The following is an 11,120-nucleotide window of genomic DNA, read 5'->3' as shown; positions in this document are numbered from 1 at the left end:
CACTACCTAAAATGAACACTTTTCCTCAAAACACCCTTCTCTGCTTCTCTGGCATTATTGCTGGCCAGAACTTCTAAAGCAGTTACTAAAACTAAGGTCCTGAGTGTCAGTATTTTGTTCAAGTACAAGATCTACAAGCAAAGCCAGACTGCCACACTTCACTCTGTTTCACTTCACTTCCGAACACAGTTTTCTTTCCTAAGAGTAAAAACACCCATAATGAGATTTTTTCTTTCTTTAATTTAAAGATTGTATTACAGAAAAGTTTAATAAAGGAATCCTTATAAGGATTAACTCTTGACGTAATATATTGCCAAGATACAGTGTAGCTGCAAGGGCTCCAGGTGAACCTTCATATAAGTTGCTTTCTTACATACACAGTCGTTGAACAACAAAAATGGTATTCCCCATCTGTAAGAGAAGACAGTGGTATTGAAACAGTCCTTTTACCAGTATGTTCTGGTTTTCCCAAATCAGAAACACGCCATATTAAACCTGTAAAATCCTACTATACAGAAAGGTGATAGAGATGAATTTTCTAAAGATTGCAACTGATGAAACACTAAAATGAAAACTAAGGAGTGTTGATTATGCAAAATGGTTTCTCTTTTACTCTCAGCTCAAATATACTAAGAAACGTACAAATATTTTTGATAATCTAGTTCCAGATGAACTCAAAACACTGAAGTAACATATACAGGCTAAGAGAATTCAATACTGTTCCAAGGCACTTACTGAATCTCCATGACTAGATGAAAACCAGAACAAATTAGGTCTGACAATTAAACAGTATATAATATAAAAATAACCTTTTGCTTACAATTTACAAAATGTATTACAATCTTTATCTCTGCTAACCTGCAATTCTGGCTGTGTGTGTCCAGCAATTTTTGTAAAAAACCCCAGAAACTATTTTCTAAAACTTCAGGGCAAATAATTTACAAATAAGGTACACAAAAATTTAGATCATGCAGAGATTTCTTACATCTTCTGTTAATATTTTATGATTGCAACTTTATCAAATTATATACTTACTTGCCCTGTACATATACAAAATAATGCATACATGGTACTCAAACGTTAGCAAAAAGTAGTCCATAAACACAATCTGTCAAAAGTATTACTATATTAACATATGTCTACAAGCAGCGTGTAACAGGGTTAAAAGACATTAAGGCAATAATACTTGAAGTTACAAAATAAATCGTATTAATACTTTCTCCTAAGTGTAGTAAGGCAGGTAGATGGCCCCAGCAAAAAGTTAAGTTGTAATACTGGAATCCACTGTTGTGAACCATGTGTCAGGTTTTGCGTGGGATGTACTGCAAAGAGTGTACCATGGATAGTTAGATCTACACTGCTCTGTGTTAGTTGCCCCCCAGAAAAGTGGAATACTATTTTTCTAGTTCTCAGTGGCACTTGAGTTTTCCAGTAGAACTTAATGATAGTATGTCCATTCGTTCTTGGATCATGTCCATTCTGAGGGTGGCTCTCTTGGTCCTCTGGGCTTTGCACAGCGGTTACCAAAACCTAAGGAAAGAAATGTATTTAATATTCTGTCCACTCAGACAACACAGGCTCACAAATGCTGGCAGCAGTCAGAAGGATCACTAAGACTTGCTCCAGCTCTTACAGAACAGGTTTATTCTCAGGGCTAGAAAACAACTTTGTAGTATGAGTTCTAAAGGCACTATGGCCACAGGAAATAGAAATACGAGGAATTTGTATATCATTATAGTTCACTATTTAAACCTCACTGGAAAGTATTTATCAGTAAATACAGTATTATAGCCCTTGTTATCTTTCTTTTCTCCTTCTATGCACACCAAAGCAGTTACCAGGTATTATTTCCAAAAGTTTTCAGTGCTCTAGAGACATTATATCCCATTTGACATATTCTATATTTTAGACACTCTGAAAAAAATGAAGTGAGGAATTATTCAGTCATTGATTCTGGGAAAAATTCCTTCAGCAATGCTGAAGAGACAAGACAGGCTTATTTGTCTGCATCTCACTGAGCTGGAGGGAGATGGTAGTAGCATTAATCCAAATTAATACCGTTAATGAATCCTCTGTTTAATTCATCTAGTGATTATGTTTTGAATGAATTGTAATTACCAATATCTGTTACTTCTGCAGGAAATTCTGAAATTTGACCTCTTGTATCAGTGGAACCGGAAAAAGAAATCTGAGGTAAAATGTCAGTTGGTGTTTTGTTGCTTCTTTCAGGATGATCTGGAAAACACACAGACCACAATCACTTGGTCACCGCTGTGGCAATGCCACTTGTAATTGAAGTCCAGAAAACAACTGGCATCAAATATAATTTACAAAAATAAAGCTTTAAAAGCCAATTTCCCATTTCTTAAAAATGATACCTCAAAACTGTTTATGAAGCAAATGTTCAATGACAGTGACACATTCCTGCTTGCCAAATCTGGATTACTGTTTTGTCTTACAGTTTGCATGGATATTTGAAATCCCACATAGCATCTATTTATAGCAAAAACCCACAAGATGTCATTTAATGCATCAACATAAATGCATCTGTTCATGTTCTTTCTAAGCTAAAGGTGCTTAGACATGATAGGTAAGTATGTGTTGCATTACTTGTATAACCACTCTAGTAGCAAATCTGTAATATTTCCTAAACTAATTTATTTTAAAATAAACTGCCAGGTATTTAACAGGCAGCTCCAAGTGGACAGTACAAGCCCATTCAAGCAGATACAGAAGAAACATGCAGACAATCAGGTTACAGCTGAAGCAGGTTGCTGCAAAGTTAAATGTCAGCTGGTAGACCACACTTCCTATCGAAGCCTTTTCAGAAGAACAAAAACTAAAGACTTGGATAAATATGCAACATACATATACAGTTTAAAAATAGAAGGCCTTTTCAGAAAAGCTAGTGTTTTGACAATCTACTTAGATATCTTCAGAGCAAAAGCAAATTTTTGTTCAGTAGGAAAAACATATTTTGGAAAAAAAAATTAGAAAAGTTTTTCCACTACTTACCAGGTAGTAGAGGTGAAGTTGTTTTCAAACTCTGTTAATGAGAGATATATAAAATAATTATATAAACCACTTGCAAAACACTAAAAGAAAATAAAAGATTTAAGATTATGAAAACACCTCCAAAAACGTACATTTGTGGAAATACCTATTTTCCTTCACATTTTTGGCTCGCTTCAACGCTGACAAAAATGCTACAGTAGTCAATAAGAAAATCTACAATTAGAACCTTACTTAGCATTTAATAAAAATTTGAAAATATGACACTACAAATCATTTGCAAAATTAGGTAGATTAGTTCTCATACTACGTTTATAGCCCCTGAAAACTCACATCTATGTTTTTTGTTATTTTGAAGTGAGGTATTTGGGTTGCATTAAAAAAAGGCACAAATGTAAAAAAGATTTACATGCTTTTGAAGTTTTGCCAGCTGTTCATGCTGGATGACTTCAAGCTAGATGACTGAAAAGTGAAATCTGATGGGCAAAAAATGGTTTGTTTAAAATAAATATGGACATTAGGGAAAACCTTTATCAGGCAGTGAAATGGGTGATATCAAGTGTCTGTCTCTGGAGGTTTTTAAGACCTAACTGGATAAAGCGCTGGTCAGCCTGGGCTTAGGCCCTGCTTCATGCAGCAGGTTAGACAAGAGACTGCAGATCTCTTTCAGTTTAAATTGACTTAAGATTGATTAAGGGTAGACAGAAAGCTCTATAAAAGCAGCACATTTACACTCTGAAGGCCATAATTTAAGGTATATTAAGGATGACTTCTCTTAAAAGTATTGCTGAACTTAGAAAACCGGATAATTTCCTTGGAAAGAAAACACACTCTTAATACATCAGTTCAGCAGCTCAGGTGGAGGAAAAACTGGCCAGTTGGAGACGACCAACAGCTGCACCTTCTCACAAGTGTGTATTTTGCTTTTTGTTGTGTCTCCCCATCAAACTAGAAATAACTGATTAGTATAGACTTGTCTCCTACACTTACTGTGGAGGCTGTTTGCTCAGGGAGATGCTGATCACGCAATATGCTCCACTCCGACTGCGCAATCACAACTGGCTTCAGCAAGGGTGTGCCTAGGAAAAATTAAATCAAACTCAACATACTTGAGCTCTCCCCATGATCAGGCATTAGTACACAGCATTAGAAATGTGCTCTAAAGCAATTTTTTTTAGATTAAATGCTTGTAAAAACATGAAAATCTCTTTATGTGAAAAGTGTTCAAGATAAGGCAAAATGCCACAATGTAATTCAAAATACACAACTGCAGTGCTTGCAGCGTGGATGTTCATTGCCTTCCTTTGAGGGTTCCTAACCAACAGGGGAATTGGCTTCTTTTTTAAGGATGTTTCAGAAATTTTGTTACATCAGCTGTGCCGTAACAGTATGTGTTTTTCAGATCTCCTAAGTTCACACACAAGTCAGGACAGCCATACCTGTCCTTTACAGACATCATGCAAAAACACAAACAAAATGCAAGTGTTTTTAGTTATTCCAGTCCCAGAAATATTTATTTTTTTTTTAAGGAAATAGCTTTGTTTCTTGTGTTGTCACAGAAAAGGAGCAAGTCCATAATATTCACAGAATGACTTTGACTCTGAACTACCTATGCTTATGATGCTCAAGGGACACATTTACAAAACTTCAATGTTTTTATGCTGAAAGCATCTAGATTAACTACTTGGGCCAAAAATTTTTGAGTTTCACAATGACACTAAGCAAAAGCCTCAGTAAATAACTGCATCATATTAGGTTTTCTGGAAGATACCAAGCATCAGCCTAATTTATCACTTAATTTCAATTAATCTGTCTCGTATTCTGCCATTACTAGCTTGATGAACGAACTATGACAATAGAAGCACATCACTTGTGTCAGCTTTTTCTTTCAGTTACCCTTTTGATACAGGCAAAGAGTGAACTGTATTCAACTTGGAACAAACTGGGCTTGTTCACTACATGCAGTGCAGTATGATGCATCATCATCTTTCCTTTCCCCAAGAAAGGGGAATCAGATAAGCACTGTTCATGTGCATTCCCATTCCCTACCTGGGAGCAGTAGGAAACCAAAATAGCTGGGAAATTCCCTAACTGTACTGCATTTCCCCAGTGTATCTCATTTCCATACCCTTCAGAATGAAAACCAGGTCCATTAATATCAAAGTCTCCAATTACTTAAATGTCATATAACAGCATGTTTAGTCAGAAGATTAAAAATAATTTCACTGTGTTCAAGAGCTTGTGAAAATTAAACCCCAAAATAAGCTAGTATACATGCTAGATTTCATTCCATTTTATAATTTGCTCCAACAGATTAACCAAAAGCAGAGAGTATTTGTATTGTATTCAAATACAATGCTGAAATGCTTTTCACATTTTATCTCCAGTTATCACAAAACATCAAAAACTCACTCTGTTCACTTGCTAATACAAATGATTCTGGTGTTCTTTCTGGGAGCGGGGGAGAGGATTCTTCACTAGCATCAGCATCTAAATCAAATATGATATTTAAATAAGTTAAAAAACACACTTAGATTTTCCTCCTAAACTTCTAGAAGCTGATCTTTTGATACATGAGATAATCCTAAACTTGGTATAAAAACTTATAGCAAAAGAACAGTTTGCTCTTCATATTATAAACCATTTTATTTTACCAAACTAATGCCCTGGAGCAACTTCATACTAACAACACTAAGTTCACGTTAAGAGAGTAGGATCAGTTTGTGTGTTATGCAACAAAGAAAAGGAAAACACATTTCCAGACTAAATAACTTGGAGGAAAAAGACCTCAACAACTCTGATGAATACTTTTTCTTCATTATTTCAGGTCCCAGTTTTGCTTCTCAAGTCCATCAGCTTCCACACCACTGATATAACCTAGTTAAACAGTCTAGTGCAAGGTTTATCAACCAGAAGGGTAAATAGGAGCCAGAGGAGATGGCTACTCTTGGTGCCAGTACCACATCCTGTCCCCAGTCTGTTCCCTCTCACCTCTCAGGAGTGTACTAACACAAGCTCTTCTGGCAGCAAAAGCCCCACTCTGACCTGCTAGAAAATCTGAAGTAGTAATTAAAGGTTTAAAACAATTTAAAGTAGCTGCTGCCATAAGAAATCTCATCTGACATCTGTACTCTGCACAGGATTCAAAAATATGAAGACACATTTCAGCTAATGAAGCCATGGAGCTTGACCTGCCAGCATGCCCTGCTGCTGCAGGGACAGAACTCCAACAAGTTGCACAAGCCACTGTGTTCCAAGTGACTTCTGAGACCTGCTCCATCTCAAGTTTACTATACAGCCTAAGAAAGCCTTCATTAATGGAAATGACCTCTATAAAACCAGAAAATAAAGCCATATGTACAGATATGCACTAACAGAAAGTGAGTTTTTAGGGTTTTGTTTAGGGTGCTGTTGCTGCTCTGGAGTTGTTGCTGTTTTATTGTTCTGTCTCTTTGGTTTTTTTCTTTTTAGCTCAGGGTACAACTATTTTTCACTTCATTTGAATTAAAAAGAGGATTTAACCATGTGGTAAGATCATGCACACCAGCAGTTATGGTTAAGCAATTAGGCTGCTGGTAAGTTCACAGGCAAGTTTCCCCGATGATTGCACCCATATTCCCAGCTTCAGACAGAAGACTCCTATGCAGTATGAAATTGAGAAAGTCACTGTAAAACAGGGCTTAGAATCACTGGTGCAAAGCCATATAACCCTATATTCTTGAGTTCCAGAGGGATTACAAGACCTGCAACCAGAATATAAAATGGGAAGTGTTCACTATCATACAAAAAGGGATCAGATACACCCTAAATAAAAAGAGATAAATGATATAAAATTAATGTAAAAATTTTAATCCATTCCTGTGAAATCATCAACATACCAGCAGCACAAGGGCTGTACTGTTATTTCAGGACATTTCTGATACACAGTTACATGAAACAAACTCTAGAGTGACATTCCTCCCATTCTTTATCATTTATGGCATATCACTTATTTTATTTGCATGTTCTTATAGCATCTACATAATGAGATGCATGGAGAGGTAATGATTTCCAAACAGTGATAAACAATTATTGCCCTGGGAAAGACGAAAAAAATCCTGGCTAAAAGGAGTATTGGAAAAATACTATAGCCTGTAAATCTAAAAAACAAATCCAAGCAAGACTACTTAATAAAGTTGAAATAACAATGACAAAGGGCCTCGTAAGCTCTGCAGAGCATTTCTGAAGTGTCACAATCTAAAAAACATACATGTATGTGCAAGTATTGTTCTGTCTGTATACATAATGTAACAAAAATCTATAGAAATAGATTGTTTTTAAGGCTGCAAAACAGTTCACATTGCTGAATACATGACTTTTGGTGAAAACTTAGTTCACAAAGCCAGTATTTTTAATTCAGCTGGTTCTGCACCTCACATCATACACTGAGCCCCATTTCACCTCAAAGTCATGAAGTCTGCACAGACTCCTGAGGTGAGGCCATCACTGTAAGCAGCTCCAAGCACAAAAGCTGAGCTGAATCCAGAAGCTCACGTTCTCCTTTCAGCTCCACAGCCTTTGCACAAGCAGTTATTGAGGCCTAATCTCTTCTTCCCAGCTCTGTCCTCCATCTGATCTAAGTGTGCCAGCCTGACTGAAATCTGCATCTGCATGTTTTGGGACCCTTTTGCCTTTGACAAACAATGTTGTAGCTTGCAAACTTCCCTTTCACAAAAAAAATTTAAAAAAGTTGTAAAAGATTAAAAGCCACTAAATAATTTTCAAACCACTAAGAAAGCATAACTTGGATTTTTAGATGAACGGCAATATTAGCTTGTCTACCCCGGCCACGTACAGAAAAAGAGGAAAGCACAGTTAAATATTTACAATGCTATTAAAATGCAAGATCCAAATCATGAGCAAGTTCAAAGACCATCACGGTGAATGAGGTTACATCTACATTTTTAGGAACAGCACATCAACCAGTAAGCATGAATTTGTTCTGTATTTGGACAAGTCCGTTGAAAATACTTTGACTAGTCAAACCTCCATTATTATAGACATTTTCATGAAACTAGGAGTTGAGAAAAAAATGTGCCAACCAATAACACAGAAACCTACAAATAAGAACACATTATAAATAAAGCATCAAATAAACGCTCACAATAAAGCTTTTGAAGCAGCTAATCAAGGTCTGTAGTACTTTATAACAAAAATAGTTCACATGCAAACTGAAAGTTGGCAGGAAAAGTGTTGTGCCCTCTCTGAAGCTGCCACACTGCACTGATTCAATTCACATTTAGAAAATTGCACTGAAAAGCAATTTATTTTGTCCATCTCTACAGATGCAGGTAGGTTAAAATGTAGCAATTCTGAACCTCAATGAAACCTACCTTTGCCATCTTCAGAAAACGTTACAGCTGTTAAGTCTTGCCTAGCAATAGACATTGGCAATACTTTCCTGGCAGAAATGTTTTCAGTACTAGTGGCAGCAGAGACTGTGGCACTTGCGGTTGACACGTTAGATGCGCTTTTGCTCACGGCTCCATCAAAGTTCACCTCCGTGTCAGAATCATCTGAATGGAGAGGATTAGTAAAACAGAGGGGTGCTCGGACAGAAATAGGGGTATGATCAACATTATCACTGGAAGGATGTTCAACTGTGGTGTTTGATGCTAGAGAGAGAGTTTTAACACCGTGACACAAGGTGTCTGAAGATGTGTCTCCAGACGCTGACGTACACAGTGCACTTTCAGGCCCATGTAGTGACCACGTGGCATGTCCCTTTTCTGTCAGAGGCAGACGGTCTGGTCTTGGTGGTGTATCAGACACCTGCTGACTTTCTGGTGAAGGTATTAAGGCTGTATTAGACTGTGGCACATTGTATTCCACACGTGAGTTTTGAGAAGCATCTACAAATGAATCCCCTGAAATCTGTTCCTGTGGCTTAAAGCTCTTATCAATTACAGAGGATGACACAGGCTTAATTTTAATTGCATGTCCCCTGTTCAACAGGGAGTTCCCATCAAAGCTTCGTGGTCCCTCCTGAAGAGGTACCTTCTTGATCTCAAAACTTAAGTTGCGCTCCAGCCTCTTCTCTGCACGTTCGCTGGGTTCGTTCTTCCCTGAATGTTCTGTTGACTTATTATAATTCTCGTTGAGGTCTGTTGAATGCTCTGATGAAACCATGTGCAAAACTGGCTTTGGATGGTATCTATCATTGTCCTGCCACACCGTAGTGACTGTTGGATAAGCTGATGGGGGAGATGGTGTTAAGATTGGTGGTACTGGCAAAGGCTCTGGAGGCTGCAAGATTTCTTCTTTAGCATCTCCTTCTACAAGGCAACTGCAAAAGAAACAAAACACAATTGTCTAAGTTTTCTGTATTTTGACAAGATTTTAGGTAGCTATCTTCCTCTGCAGCAGTAATGCTTTCGTACCAATACCAAACTCCACACAGAGCTTCCAGTGCATATAGACAATGGTTACAGAATATGACTAATGGGGTAGGTAAGAACTAAGTCAACACACTCAAAACATCTTTCAGAACATCACAAAGACATGCATTCAGGCCACAGCTAATCCTCACTGATAGTTCAAAGATTGCTCACATCCTTTCCCAGAAGCATTTTTTCAAAGATGCTGTAAGACAGGCCCTCTTGTGGCAGCATTTCACTACTTTTTTCCTTCTGAAGTAGCTCAGAGAAACTTGACACATGGAATTTAAATTTCAATAAAGCCAAGAAAAAATTCTTTCAAAAAAAAAATCCTTACAGCCCACTTGATACTGAGTATCTTCCTTCATTTTTATTTTTCTGCATATACCCAGGAGGATTTTATTTTTATATTGCTGTATTTAATAGTCTGTGAATAGTTGTAAGGCTAATGATGCAGACCAAGGTTAGCTGACATGAGGTGCATACAGTATAAAGACCACTCACAGTAGAATATATATGATCTAAATATATACAGTGCATATCAGTGAGACCACAGCACTTACAATTGCAGTTCATCTCAAGCTACTTAAAAGGAGAAGCTCTTCAAGCATATGGTCATTCTACTTTCAGATTAGATGCAGGGTAATTGACTATAAGCATTTAGCATAACTGACAAAAGTTTTGTCTACAAACAGGAAATTAGGTATTTTTATAATTTTCATTCAGAGCTTTTAAAAAAACAGAAGGACCTGGACACACTCAAGAAGTGGGGCCATGGGAACCTCACAAGGTTCAACAAGGCCAAGTGCAGGGTGCTGCACCTGGGCCAGAGCAAACCCCTGGTATCAACACAGGCTTGGGGCTGAAGGGATTGAGAGCAGTCCTGTGGAGAAGGACTTGGGGGTGCTGGTGGGTGAGAGGTTGGATGTGAGCCGGAAATGTGCCCAGAGAGCCGATTGTATCCGGGGCTGCATCCCCAGCAGCATGGGCAGCAGGTTGAGGGAGGTGATTCTACCCCTCTACCATGAGACCCCACTTGGAGTATCCCATCTAGCTTTGGGCACTCCAGCATGTGAAGGACCACACAATGGCACAAGAATTTCTGCCTGTCTACAAGAGAAAGGCATCAGACAGGCTCTCATTACTTGTCTGCATGTCACATCACAAAGTCAAAGTGATACAAACTGATTTGCTCCCCTGCTTCCAAACCAGGCCTAAAATGGATTCACCAAGTGCAAATTCTTGAGACCACCATGACCTTCAGAAAAACAAAACAAAATAACCCCAGGGGACTGCCTCATGCTTGAGTCTTGTACAGAACTAAAAGCATATCTGACCTGGGACAGGCTACAGCACATGTTTCATCCCTGTGACTTCACTAGCACCAAGCTACAGCAGTATGGGTTGAAGAACTAAAATCCTTAGAAAGGATTCCATACTAAAGAGAACTGTTTGGATTCTCAGTTTACGAAAATCCCAATCCCCAGAAGTACTGCAAGCTTCACAGCTTCCAAATTATCTTCTAAAAGTTACTGTATCTTTGTATCTGAAAAATCCCAAATCCCTTTGCAGTTCTCCCGAGTGACCTCTTTCATTATCTGCTTGATTCCTGTCACAAAGAGTTGGGCCTCAAATTTCTTCTCCTTCTTTCCTCCCTGTGCTTGTATATCACTATTTTTCTTTACATTAAAA

General features: G+C 37.9%; 1 protein-coding gene across 2 annotated transcripts in view; it reads right to left on the bottom strand.

Annotated features, from left to right (window-relative positions):
* Positions 1-220: 220 nt before the first annotated feature.
* PTPN12 (protein tyrosine phosphatase non-receptor type 12) overlaps positions 221-11,120 on the bottom strand; it is a 70,269-nt gene continuing 59,369 nt past the window's right edge. The window contains exons 13-18 of one of the 2 annotated variants that reach the window (XM_064656405.1): positions 8,385-9,337; positions 5,425-5,502; positions 4,003-4,091; positions 3,016-3,046; positions 2,119-2,235; positions 221-1,530 (exon numbers count right to left, since the gene is read on the bottom strand). In XM_064656405.1, coding sequence (XP_064512475.1) covers positions 1,469-1,530; positions 2,119-2,235; positions 3,016-3,046; positions 4,003-4,091; positions 5,425-5,502; positions 8,385-9,337 — 1,330 coding nt within the window. In that variant the 3' untranslated portion in view covers positions 221-1,468. The remainder of the gene's footprint in view (positions 1,531-2,118; positions 2,236-3,015; positions 3,047-4,002; positions 4,092-5,424; positions 5,503-8,384; positions 9,338-11,120) is intronic. The other variant, XM_064656406.1, reaches the window with a different exon arrangement.

This window comes from Pseudopipra pipra, chromosome 5 (genome assembly GCF_036250125.1).
Source record: "Pseudopipra pipra isolate bDixPip1 chromosome 5, bDixPip1.hap1, whole genome shotgun sequence".
NCBI lineage: Eukaryota > Metazoa > Chordata > Aves > Passeriformes > Pipridae > Pseudopipra > Pseudopipra pipra.
Note: the sequence above shows the minus strand (reverse complement) of the source record. Positions and strands in the feature narration are given on the sequence as shown.